Source organism: Antedon mediterranea, chromosome 9 (genome assembly GCF_964355755.1).
Source record: "Antedon mediterranea chromosome 9, ecAntMedi1.1, whole genome shotgun sequence".
In the NCBI taxonomy this organism is placed as follows: domain Eukaryota; kingdom Metazoa; phylum Echinodermata; class Crinoidea; order Comatulida; family Antedonidae; genus Antedon; species Antedon mediterranea.
The window spans coordinates 5,365,685-5,377,563 of record NC_092678.1 but is presented as its reverse complement, the minus strand read 5'-3'; the positions used below and the strand labels follow the sequence as shown (position 1 = coordinate 5,377,563).

Below are 11,879 nucleotides of genomic sequence, written 5' to 3'. Positions count from 1 at the left end.
TTTCCATCTGCCCCTTTTCTACCTCTAACTGCCTCAGTTATATTTAACATCAAGAATCTGTAGTAGATGTTCATCTAATCCAAACGTGGATGGTGGTTTTATAATATCTTAATTTTTATTTTAAATTTGTAATCATTAAGATATTGATTGTTCTATATCACTTAGCCAGACAGATTTATGTGATTTTAGCAACCAATGTGGTGTAAGGCCATGGCTATTTCGATCCAAGAAAAGATTTGCAACTACAGTACAACAACTCAACAACTATTTTATTCTATGATTTATTACACAAAAGACTACCGTATACGACATAAAAGCTTGAACTATAAATAAACTATTGTGGTTACTGTGTAAATTGTGAATATAAATTAATTAAAATATACTACACTACATTTTGCATCCACATAGTCTATATATAAGCATTTTATATATAGACATTTGTAGGCATTAGAAAGTTTAGAAAAATAATCACTTGCACCTTTTACACGTAATTTCGGAAACAAATGTTGTATTCTATTTCTTGGCTTGCGCGATTATCCTGGTATCCCTTCATCTTTTGAAAATGGACAAAAACAGCAATAATCATACCAAGACATCGTACGGTAATTTAATGTAGGCCTACTATCCGCAAAATTATGATGGTACATGTAGGCCTGTTATTTACTAATTTACTAGGTATAATTTACTATTATAAGGCCTAGTTAACTTTTTAGTTTTTAGTTACGAGAAATGTTAAGCAAATGTTATTTACTAAGAACTAGGTCAATAACGCCAAGCACTGAAATTATAGTAACGATTGCAGCAATGCATTCGATAAATACTTTATATTTTTTACCAAATTTGTATGACAATACAGCAAAAATGACAACTAGTAATATGAAAATTATAAGAAAAGTTATATATCCCGCTTTAATTGAAGTAACATAAAATATTATTTCCAATATAAAACACGGTATCAATAGAATCCCACAAACGCACCAACATTGTTGAAATCGATTTTCTCTTTCTGAAATAAATAAATAAATAGAAAACACTTTCAAAGTATTGGGAATAAAAAATGCTAGCTTTAGTTAATTATTATTAATAAATTAAGTCTTACTGGAAAAAGATTCAGTAGGAAGAGGCTTATGTAAATATTTATAGTTTACAACTGCCATTCATGATTGTGTGGAGTATAATTACGGAGTGATGGAGCTGCTAATTTATTTTATGTAAATGATTATAGGCCTAATAGTTCTTACCAACAATTTTAGACTCGGAGCATAAAACCTGATGATTGAAAATATATTTTTATCTCCTTCATGAAACAGTCTGTTGTGTGTAATTCAACGTTTAACTTCGGTCATTTTTATCTACATTGTTATGTAGGTGTATATATCAATTTACATTATATTTACGTTAAGATTTTGTCTTAAATTAATAATTACCTTCGATAAAATTCTGAATCCTCTTCAGTATTAAGCTAATTAAAACAATATAATAAAACACATAACCATAATAGCCAAATAATAATTATGTTGGACTATTCTAAACCTTCAGTATTCTATTTTCAAATCCTCTTAGTATATTTTCAAAAAACTATTGAATTCCGCAAATGTGAAGTCACTCTTTTTGGTCAAACTTAAAAAGGGAACGCAGATCCAGTTTTAAGAACGCAGATCCGTTTTTAAGGAGTTAGTGAGTGGTGATACCTCTGGATAGTTGTTCTGTAAACTTCGCCATTGTTTTGGATTATTTTGTTCCATAAATTTCAGGCAACCTCGTTGGGTTTCGCTTTGTGAAGGGAGATCTTACGTAATAGTTAAACAGTTAAATGTTTACTATTCGTGTGATACAATAATTGTTTACCGGAATAATTAGCTAATATTATGTTATTATACCTAGAGGTCATTTACCATGTGTCTCCATCATGCACAACTGAAAAGAAAAAAGAAATGTTTTCATTTTCACTACGGTGTTTGTTTTCCGAGATCAAACAATTGTTATTGGTTTTTGAAACTCATATTTTCAAAAACATATGCCTACTATTTTTCAAGGTATTACATTCAGTAGGGCAATTATCATATTTTATTTTAAAAACAATACTGTCAATTTTGTATTACGGTAACAAAGACAATTTTGTTTTAATTTTCTATTATTTATAAATTTTACTATTGTGCCAGTAGGCCATACGGTATGCATGGTATAGTTGCTGCCTGTCCTGCTCAATTTATCATTTCGAATTACTGTTTTTATATTTTGTAGATTTGAATATTAACCTAAATTGATTTAATGAATAACAATTGTTATTTCATTTTAGTTAATAAAAAATTGAACATTACAGAAGTCCATTTTGTCAGTTGTATTATCATCACACTATCTCATTTTGTTACTTTTGGCTAGTGAATGCAATATTGGTATTTTCCATCAACTGTAATATGTAACAATTTTTTTCTCATTTCACTGTACATGTTAATTTTAGTAGCAGGACTGATATGTACCTTCTTCCGTGGAATCAGTCTCGGATGTGGAAGGTTCTTCAATCATCTGTACAATTTCTTCTTCTTCTTCTTCTTCTTCTTCTTCTTCTTCTTCTTTTTCTTCGTCTTCTGTGTCAAAATATTCACATAAAAAGTTATCTTTATTCTGTACATTCTTTCTTGCAAACATGGCACACGAGAACCGGAATTAGCTACACTTTATTTGGAGTTGTTTAGACTTCAGTTTTCAGTTTTATTTCACACAACATAGTATAAGTACATTTTTACTGATAAATATTGAAAAATTCTACATTTGGTTGTGTGTGGAGATTTAAAAAAGTCATAATGGCTTTATGTCTGAATCTCCAGATAAAACAAACAATAACTTTGATGATGACTGAAGTAAACAAGAAAAACAATACATGATATGCACTCGTCACTAGAATAAGTTATTTATAATATGGGATGAGAGTTTTCTTCTTTGAACATTATGAAGGGTTATAGTTATCCTATCAAATTTAAATCATGGAAATTTATATCTTCATCGTCATGATAAATTTTCAAAATTGGTGGAAATTATTTTGATAATAAATAACATTACCTTGTCCTCTGGCCAACTCGGGTGTGGATTCCACAGAACCTTCTTGTTCAACTAAACGAGAAGATTCATCTTTGAAAATTAAGATTAGATATGTTATATCTATAAAACATATATTAAATATTGTTATTCAGTGACAGAAAAGCAAGAATGTTTCTTGTTTTCTGCCACATCATAAGGTTTTGAAGTCTGAACAATTTTCTCATAATACGGAAAAACAAGGCATTTTATTACGATTAATTATGAATGTGATATTTAATATGACCTTCTTCTATCGGATCAGTCTGGGATGTGGAAGGTTCTTCAATCATCCGTTTATTTTCTTCTTCTCCTGTGTGATGATATTCACCTGAAAAAGTCAACCTAAAATTTATTCTGTACATTCTTTCTTTCAAACATGGTACACGAGAATCGGAATATTAGCTACACTTTATTGGCAGTCTCGTTAAAGGCCAGGTGCGGGCAAAACATTTCTATTGATCATACATTCCAATAATTATCGATCTATAGTTTCCCCTATGTTTCATAATTTTTGGAATTTTATTTGTTTTTTGAAAATTAGCACTTTCATATCAGTGTGGGGATAGTTCAAATTACACAGTAAAATCTATTCTTTTGTACACAAATTTTGAAAATAGAGAGGCATTTTAAAAAGCTATGAAAAATAAACGGTGTGGTAAAAAATATTATCAGATGACTAAATATAGGCAATATAACTTGAATTTTACATTTCTGGTATTTTTATTCAACTTCAGAATTTTATTTTCATGCTATAGCAAAAATTATCCACCGTATATCCACCATCTTTTTTCACCTTCTAGGGAGTCACCAGACATGTTATTACATTATGTTAACTACCTAACTACTGAAAAAAAGTCTTCCTGGTTTTTGTATTTGACCATATTAGGGGAAATTCATGGTTTTTCATCTTGATTTCTGTTACACATATTTGATTTATGTACAATTAACCAGATATTATATTTAAAATTCATGCCTGTACCTGAGCTTTAAGATTTTGTGAAATCAGGCTAATGGATACTACAAAAACAAAACGTATGTTGTAAGGTCATCGCTACTTCGATCCAACAACTCCACAATTATTTATGATTTATTAAAAGTAGACTACTGTATGATACAAGTAAAAAAGGGAATTATTTTGCTTACTGTGTAAATTGTGAATATAAATTAATTAATTTGGGATGAGAATTCTCTTCTTTGAACATTATGGTTAGAGTTACAGTTTTCCAAAACAAAATGAAAATCAACTGTAAGTAATGGAAGTTGATATCTTCATCGTCATGATATATTGTTAAAATTGGTTGAAATTATTTTGATAATAAATAATAATACCTTGTCCTCTGGCCAACTCGGGTGTGTAGGGTGTGTATACCTCAGAAGCTTCTTCTTCAACTATAATACCAGAAGAACAAAAAAGTCAAGAATGTTTCTTATTTTCTATTACATCTTCAGGTTTTAAAGTCTGAACCATATTCAGAAAAAAAAGACATTTTATTACGAATATTATGAATGTGATATTTAATAGGACAGAGAATTAGGTAAACAATTTTTAAATCTAAATTGAAAACGGTCTATTTGACAATTATGTTCATTTTCTAATAGGCCTATGCAAAGCATCATGTTTACTACTCTTTCTTGCATTGCTATTTTAACAGTTTGTATTGGTCATTTTTATACCTATTGTTATTGTAATAATTCAAACGATTTCAAATAGAAGGAATGATTATTACTGCTTATTCACCTTGTGCATTTCCATTCGCTGCATCTAGAAGTATCTTCTTTGCCCTCCCGTCGAGTAGGTTTGCAAATCTTTCCTTAGAAATCTCGGTCAAGCAATCTTCCTTTTCCAGCTTGAACACAAAATCCCAAATATCATCAAACACTTCTCCTTTTAATTCGTCGTTGTAGCTAGCATGCATTTTTTTTACAGGATTACCATTTGACTTTACAGCATTGAAAAGGTTTTTGCGAAATGTTGATATTTTTTTGCATTTGGACTTGTAGTTGGCATCGGTATTTGGATACTTCTCTTTGAAATCTTTTATTAATTCAACAACCGAGGCCTGCTTTGTTACCGTACCAATATCTAACAGAATCTCGACATCTGTAGGATCAGGAAAAATGTAATGCTGATCTTTGAGGTCATTAAACAGATCGAGCCCTGTCATGCCATCTACAGGCTTACTTAACATACCTCCTGAACAGTGGTCATTTAATAAAAGTCTTAACCAAAAATATCTTTTTTTACCACTATATGCATTACTTATGTCTTCAAGTAATTTTCTGAATGTATCGGGACTTGCTGTTGTCTGTAACGGTAAACAAAATATGAAATTGAAAAAAATATCCTGATGTATCAGTAATGAATGAATAATCAGCGTGCAATTATCATCTATGTAAATATACAGTAGGCCTGTACTTGCAGTATAATACTGTCGGATATGACTGTCGCCCAGAGGCACGGTAGTCCTATCAAATGGCAAATCTTTGTTTTGTAATTACCCCTCACTAGAAGCAACTAATTCAAATTCATTTGCATTCACCGCCGTCAAAGAAATTATCTCTTCAAACAGATTACAATGGATAGTTTATAGACTTTACACCATAGTTATTAGTACCAGATACTACTAAGTAAAAACCTTCGAAATCGTATACTTACGGTAGATAATTTACTCCCCTGTTTTGCCGACATTTTGAAGGTCAATGCGCAGCCTGATTTACAATTTATGTCGATCGGATAATGATATGTATAAGGCCTAATGTATTCGATACAAAACGATTGTATGGATGAATGAGCATGTTTGTATTACGACATTGAGTAATCCAATGGTGGAAACATTGGAATTAGAAGCCTATATCAAATTAATTGCAACATTTGTAATTTAGTCTCATCTTCTCTATTAATTAGTTAGTTATTATTAGTTATATTTCAGTCCTTGAATGATTAAAATGAAGATATTATTTGTCTATGGTTGAGTGGTGGGCGTCATCGATTACTGTTGCACTGAACCGGCCATAAGGTTATTGATATTATAATAGGTTTTGTTGCTGGGTGTTGGTAGCGTCAATCTTTTATATGTTTAGGCGCTAATTTCATTGTAATAATTCCAATTCTTCAGGGCCCTGTCCTGTATTATTCTGTATCTTGAAACTATATAATAGCCTAGTTAATCAAATCAAACGTTCTTTTTAACAAGGCCAACAGCCATAAGTCCTGTGCTAAAACGCATAGTGATACCGGACCGACAGACAGACCGACTGACCGACATAATGAACTATAGAGTCGCGTCCACTCGACTAAAAAATTGAATCCTCTTTCCTTTTCTCTTTTATGCTCTAAATGCTCTATTACTTACCACACGCGTGTCGTATGTACCTTCCATACCCAGACTGTACTACAATAGTTCGTTAGCATTGTAGTTAATTTGACAGTAAGATTTAACACTAAATAAAAGATGCATTATTTCTATTATATTGGCCTATATGAAAACTTCATAAATTCTATATTTACTTGTTTTTAATTCATTTTTTTGTCAAAATTATCAGTAGTATTTACGTTTAAGGTTAATATGTTTCATGGTTTTCACAAGCGCCTTTGAGCTTTAGTGGATGTGTGCGCTGTATAAATCTTATTATTATTATTATTTAGATAATTTACTCCCTTGTTTTGCCAACAAAATTAATGTTTAAAGGATCTAAATTGTACATTTATGCCGGTAGGGGCAAGAGTGCCAAGCTTTACAATTATTCTTTCTTATTAGTTTTTGTGAAAGAATAATTGTAAAGCTTGGCACTCTTGCCCCTACCGGCATAAATGTACAATTTAGATCCTTTAAACATTAATTTTGCCAGAGACATTCACATATTAACAATTATTTACACTTGAAGCTTTTGTCTTTGTTTTAAATGTCCTGCTTTATAAGCAACCATTCCTGCTTTGTACACCATAGCTTTTGGAGGCGTGCCTTTATAACTATGCCTTTTGTTTGTTAACATCTTTGATTGGTTGATTTGTTTTATTATGTAATTTTGTGACTTATATATATATGTATATATATATATATATGTATATATATATTCATTACCTTTCACTACTTTTAAGTTTCAGTATTTTACATCAATAAGCTATTTCTAGTTTCTTTAAGTTCCTTTTTTTAAAGTACAATATTATTTATTAGTTTGTGAAAAGTATAACCTTAATCAACCCACGTTGAACACATATTTCAATATAATCTCATTAAAAACCACCATAAGAATCAAAAGAGCTGGTTAGGGTAAGAAGTTTTATTGTTATGATTAGCCTTATTTTATTACCCTTTGTAGAAGTTATATGTCCACTGCTACTGGCAACTGAGTTGATTCTTGAAAGCATGTATTTTGTAGTATAATAAATAAATACACAAGCGAGCTGATTTATTATTACTATTACAAGCATTTAATTATTAACAAAACAGTGAGGCAAAAAACTACAAAACGCACTAAACTAAATGAATTTTACCATTATTTACTTTAAGCAAAATAAACATATCACAAAAAGATAATCAGCAAGCATAGCAATCACTATTGCAAGAGATTTTTTGAACAAATAAGCCAATCCAACCATTATTGTTGATAGTTTATAGAATGTCCAGTGACTTGCATTAATATTGTGTTTATGTTGTGTTTATGTTGCTGTAGACCCTCTATTTCTATAAATTGCTATCTATCTGTATAGTACCTTATTTAGTTCGAAACATTTGAGTTACGACAAACATTAAGAATGTTATTTAACCACTTCAAATAAAAGCAGTTGTTTCATTAGACATCGACGGTAACTGTGTTGTTATAATATCTTCATTACTGTTATCTCCTATCTTTTCAATCGCCCAGAAATAAAGTATGACAAAAAATGGAATTGAAGTCCCGATTATTGCAATTGCAGTAATACATTTTTCAAACTTTTCTCCAAAACAGATTGACAAGAAAATAGAGATTGCAAGTAATATTATAGAAATTATAAAAACAACTAAAAATCCCGTTATTGAAGAAGTACAAAAAATGATTACGAATTCCGAGCCAATACATAGGAGCAATAGTGTCCATATAATAATAAACACACACAGCTTTTTATTTTCTGAAATAAAAATAAATAAATTTATTTATATAAAAATATATTTTATGATGATGAATATATATATATATATATAAGTTTATATTAGTCATGCTCATAACGCAATGTCATTTTTGATTGTTATTCAGTCTAAAGATCGAATATAAATATTGTCAGTTGATAATTACTTTTTGTAAAATTCTGTATCCTCTTCAGTCTGCTTGTTTCAGTGTTCCTAATCGAAATAAACAATATAAACCATTGTCATTAACCATGTAATCAGGCAACAATTGTTTAAGCTCAATGCTAACCTCAATTACTCTTTGGATCCACCAAATGACTATGGACCGTACATCAGGAAGGCGAAATTCTATGTTGATTCAATTGCGCAAATGTTATAAAGTAGTTCCTATAGTATAACACTTGGTTACGATGTATAGATCCATTTTGAAAATTAGAGGGTGGGAAATGGTAAAATTATTATATGGCTCAACTGGATATGAAAATACTATGTAGTAATTTCACTTTCGGACAACTTAGGTTTTACAAACCATAGCGCGTATTGTAGGTCTCCCCCTAAATAATGATTTATTTAATTAATATAATAATTTGTATAACCTCCTGTAAATAAGTGCAACATAAGTAACATATAACGGTTTAGTTGTGTGGGATTACCCTAATAATTGTTTACTATAGCATAATGCTATGTTAGTTATACCTATCGTGTATTACCATAGGTGTAGTACTTGTGGCAACAGCTGCGTTATCAGGCTCATCTGAAATGACAAATGAAATTTATTTTAATGGTGAGGGTGTAATTATATACACTGTCTTAAAGAAAGTAATTTTGAAAAAATCAGACGATTGTGTAATACTGAAGAAATCACTAGATATTCTGAGGCTGAATTAATTATTTCGAATAATTTAATTGAACTAATTGGGGCCTAAATAAATCACAATAAAATTACAGTAGGCCTAATAGGAATGACGTTTTTAATATTATCAAGATCATAGTTTTCAAATGATCTCCTTGTTTTCCACATTATCGATAAGATTGAAGCAATGGTCAACTATTCCATGTATTATTGTTGGTAATTGTTTCAGGTAGCGTTTATATAAATAAATTCGCTTGAACTTGTTAAAGAAAGATTGTCTGATAAATATTAAGGACCCGATAAGAGCAGGTTGGATTATTGACTGAAAACTATAGTAGTATTCGAATGTTACCTTCTTCTCCGCCACGTACGTTCTGAGACGGAGAAGAGAATTAATTTTTTTAAATAAAATTAATTTATTTAAGTAAATAAAGAAATTACAGCAATATGAAAGTTTGAAGAAATTATTTTAAAAGGCAATTATTGTGTAAAACATTTGAAGGTAATTCAAGGTAATTTGACACTTTTTATTTTTACCTTCTACGCCTCTGTCTCTAGTAGTATTTGGAGATTCCGTAGACGTAGGCCTACCTGGCTGCGATGTACCCGACTGCGATGTACCTGACTGCGATGTAGCTGGCTCCGATGTACCTGAATCAATAAGTTTAACTATTGTATACACTTGCATCAAATGCATGTTTTTAGTCGCGTGGACGCGACTCTATAGTTTACTATGTCGGTCGGTCGGTCGGTCTGTCTGTCGGTCCGGTATCACTATGCATTCTAGCACGCGACTTAATGGCTGTTGGCCTTGTTTTTTAAAAAGATTCCTATAATAATGCAATCCCACGATATTATGGTTATTCTATTGAATTAATCATATGAATTATAATTATCACAAAATAACAAGGAAATGATTTTTCTAATTTCAGTATTGGGTAATATAGCTACCGGTTCTTTTCAGTATCCAATTCTACTTGTTGTTCATTCTGGTTATGCCAACTCTCTATATCAATTTCAATTCCATACCTAAATGCCATAAGTTTTTATTACTCTATTTTTGTATTATTGTTCTCTTACTTGTCATTAAATAATATTTACCGAGAAGTATTTTTGAAGCATTTTCTGACAGACATTTTGCAAACTTTGTTATTGTGTCTGGGTTCTCCTCCTCCAGTTCACAACCTTGCTCAAGTTTAAAAATGAAATCAAAAATATTGTCAAATTTTATATTTTGGAGCTTCTTGTAGGCAGGAGACATAAGTTGTACATCCCTCTGGTTTGCTTTTGCAGCTTTTAGAAGTCTTTTCCGAAATGGTGTGATTGGTAGGCCCTTCGTAACGTTTTCCTTCTTGTTTGGATGTTTTTTTATATAATCGTCTATTAAGGATACGGCGTCAGTCACTTCTGTTTCGTTAGCAACGACAACAGAATTTCTACATCTGTAGGTTCCTTAGAAATATAACCTTTGGCTTCGAGTTCACGAAACCAATTCAGTGCTCCGTTGCGTTTTTCAGCTAACGTCGCTCCATCACAGCGCTTATTCAGTAGAAGTCTTAGCTCGTTCAATTTGTATCCTTCGTATATACGGCTTACATCAAAAAGCAAGTCATCAAAGTTGTTCTGGAATAGTGAATTAAAGATATACTTTAGCAATTACACCGAGATCGTTTTTAGGAATTATTTTCTTATCATGAATAATTAATTAGGAAATAAGTTTAGTGATCTTCCCATCTGAGTACCGCGCAATATTGACAATGGTATTGGCCTAGTATAGAAAACATTGCTATCAAAACAAAAATCAACTCAATTCAATAGTTTTTAATTATGTTTTTCTTTATTTTGTCTATTTAAATCTTATTTTCTTTTGAAGAAATTATCGACATATCTGTAGTATGCAATGTTGTTATGATCTTTTCACCAGGAGAAGTTAAATAACAGGAAAGAGGTCGACAGCAAAAAAATGAAGAATGGAACCAACGCGCCCAAGATACGTGCCCCACCCAAATTTCAAATGAATAATTTATGTGAGGGCCTAATCCGAATTTCCTCAGTTTCCAGTTAAGCTTGAGGACAAATATGAATACCTTTACCTTTACCTTTACCTTTATATTTTTGTTTTGTAGATTAATCTATACACCAAATATAATTAGTAGGCCCAAATAGTAAATAATAACAAAACTGTATACTTACGGAAGCCGACATTTTGTGCAGTTTGTCTTTATCTACCGATCAATGATATTTGCATACTAGATCGCTACCAAAGTAAGTAATTGTTACGGGTGAATTGATAACGGTTTTGTATGACGACATTTCCACAATTATCCATTATTATTATTCCATTATTATTGTGTAGCACATTGAGGATTATACATTATGCGCTTTATAAGTCCAAATTATTTATTATTATATTATCTAGACTAGGCTATATTATTTTTTTTTTAAACCTAAATCTAAAATATTTTCTAGAAAGAGGATACCGTCCGTTGAATGGCGCTTCATTTTTAGGCCTATATATATTTCAGGAAGTAGTTGATCATTGGTTAACCGTTTACTGTTATTGATATGCATATTATGCATATAATAGAAAGACACGCATTACCCAAGTTTGAACAATTGTGAATACAACAGTACGATAGTGTTGTTGCTTCAGGGGTTTTACATTGTGGATATCGCGTGATCCGTTCTTGATAAAGTCGTATTGCTATTATCATAAATAGGCCTACCATTTCGTGAAGGAGAGGGACTACGCTTATTTGTCTGTTACACTTTCATCTAAGATTTTGTTTTTTTTTAGAAACGTAGTGCAACAGCTTATGTACTTGATGTTGAGCATTCCC

The 11,879-nt window shown here is 31.0% G+C and overlaps 2 protein-coding genes across 3 annotated transcripts; both read right to left on the bottom strand.

The window, feature by feature from the left end:
* Positions 1 to 280: 280 nt before the first annotated feature.
* Positions 281 to 5,809, bottom strand: LOC140059271 (uncharacterized). Its single transcript, XM_072105138.1, has 9 exons — positions 5,735 to 5,809; positions 4,817 to 5,384; positions 4,408 to 4,467; positions 3,323 to 3,406; positions 3,061 to 3,111; positions 2,481 to 2,588; positions 1,896 to 1,917; positions 1,428 to 1,462; positions 281 to 1,006 (listed from the first exon to the last, which is right to left on the bottom strand). The coding sequence occupies exons 1-9, from the start codon at positions 5,765 to 5,767 to the stop codon at positions 744 to 746; spliced, it is 1,224 nt and encodes a 407-aa protein (XP_071961239.1). The 5' UTR covers positions 5,768 to 5,809; the 3' UTR covers positions 281 to 743.
* A 1,897-nt stretch (positions 5,810 to 7,706) lies between these two features.
* Positions 7,707 to 11,286, bottom strand: LOC140059421 (uncharacterized). Of its 2 annotated transcripts, XM_072105325.1 has the most exons (6): positions 11,233 to 11,286; positions 10,141 to 10,662; positions 9,577 to 9,690; positions 8,897 to 8,940; positions 8,353 to 8,399; positions 7,707 to 8,188 (listed from the first exon to the last, which is right to left on the bottom strand). In XM_072105325.1, the coding sequence occupies exons 2-5, from the start codon at positions 10,298 to 10,300 to the stop codon at positions 8,391 to 8,393; spliced, it is 327 nt and encodes a 108-aa protein (XP_071961426.1). In that variant the 5' UTR covers positions 10,301 to 10,662; positions 11,233 to 11,286; the 3' UTR covers positions 7,707 to 8,188; positions 8,353 to 8,390. The 2 variants fall into 2 exon arrangements, with proteins under 2 accessions (XP_071961426.1, XP_071961425.1); XM_072105324.1 differs by lacking the exons at positions 7,707 to 8,188; positions 8,353 to 8,399 and having other exon boundaries at positions 8,404 to 8,940.
* Positions 11,287 to 11,879: the final 593 nt, after the last annotated feature.

Coding starts and splice junctions, on each gene's coding strand:
- LOC140059271 (XM_072105138.1), bottom strand. CDS start 5,767: ATGTCGGCAAAACAGGGGAGTAAATTATCTACC. Junction 3,407..4,407: donor CGAGTTGGCCAGAGGACAAG/GTATTATTATTT, acceptor TGACTTTTTCAG/GTGAATATCATCACACAGGA. Junction 1,918..2,480: donor GACTGATTCCACGGAAGAAG/GTACATATCAGT, acceptor TTTTCTTTTCAG/TTGTGCATGATGGAGACACA.
- LOC140059421 (XM_072105324.1), bottom strand. CDS start 10,300: ATGTCTCCTGCCTACAAGAAGCTCCAAAATATAAAATTTGACAATATT. Junction 9,691..10,140: donor TGCTTCAAAAATACTTCTCG/GTAAATATTATT, acceptor TTATTGATTCAG/GTACATCGGAGCCAGCTACA. Junction 8,941..9,576: donor TAGAGACAGAGGCGTAGAAG/GTAAAAATAAAA, acceptor TTGTCATTTCAG/ATGAGCCTGATAACGCAGCT.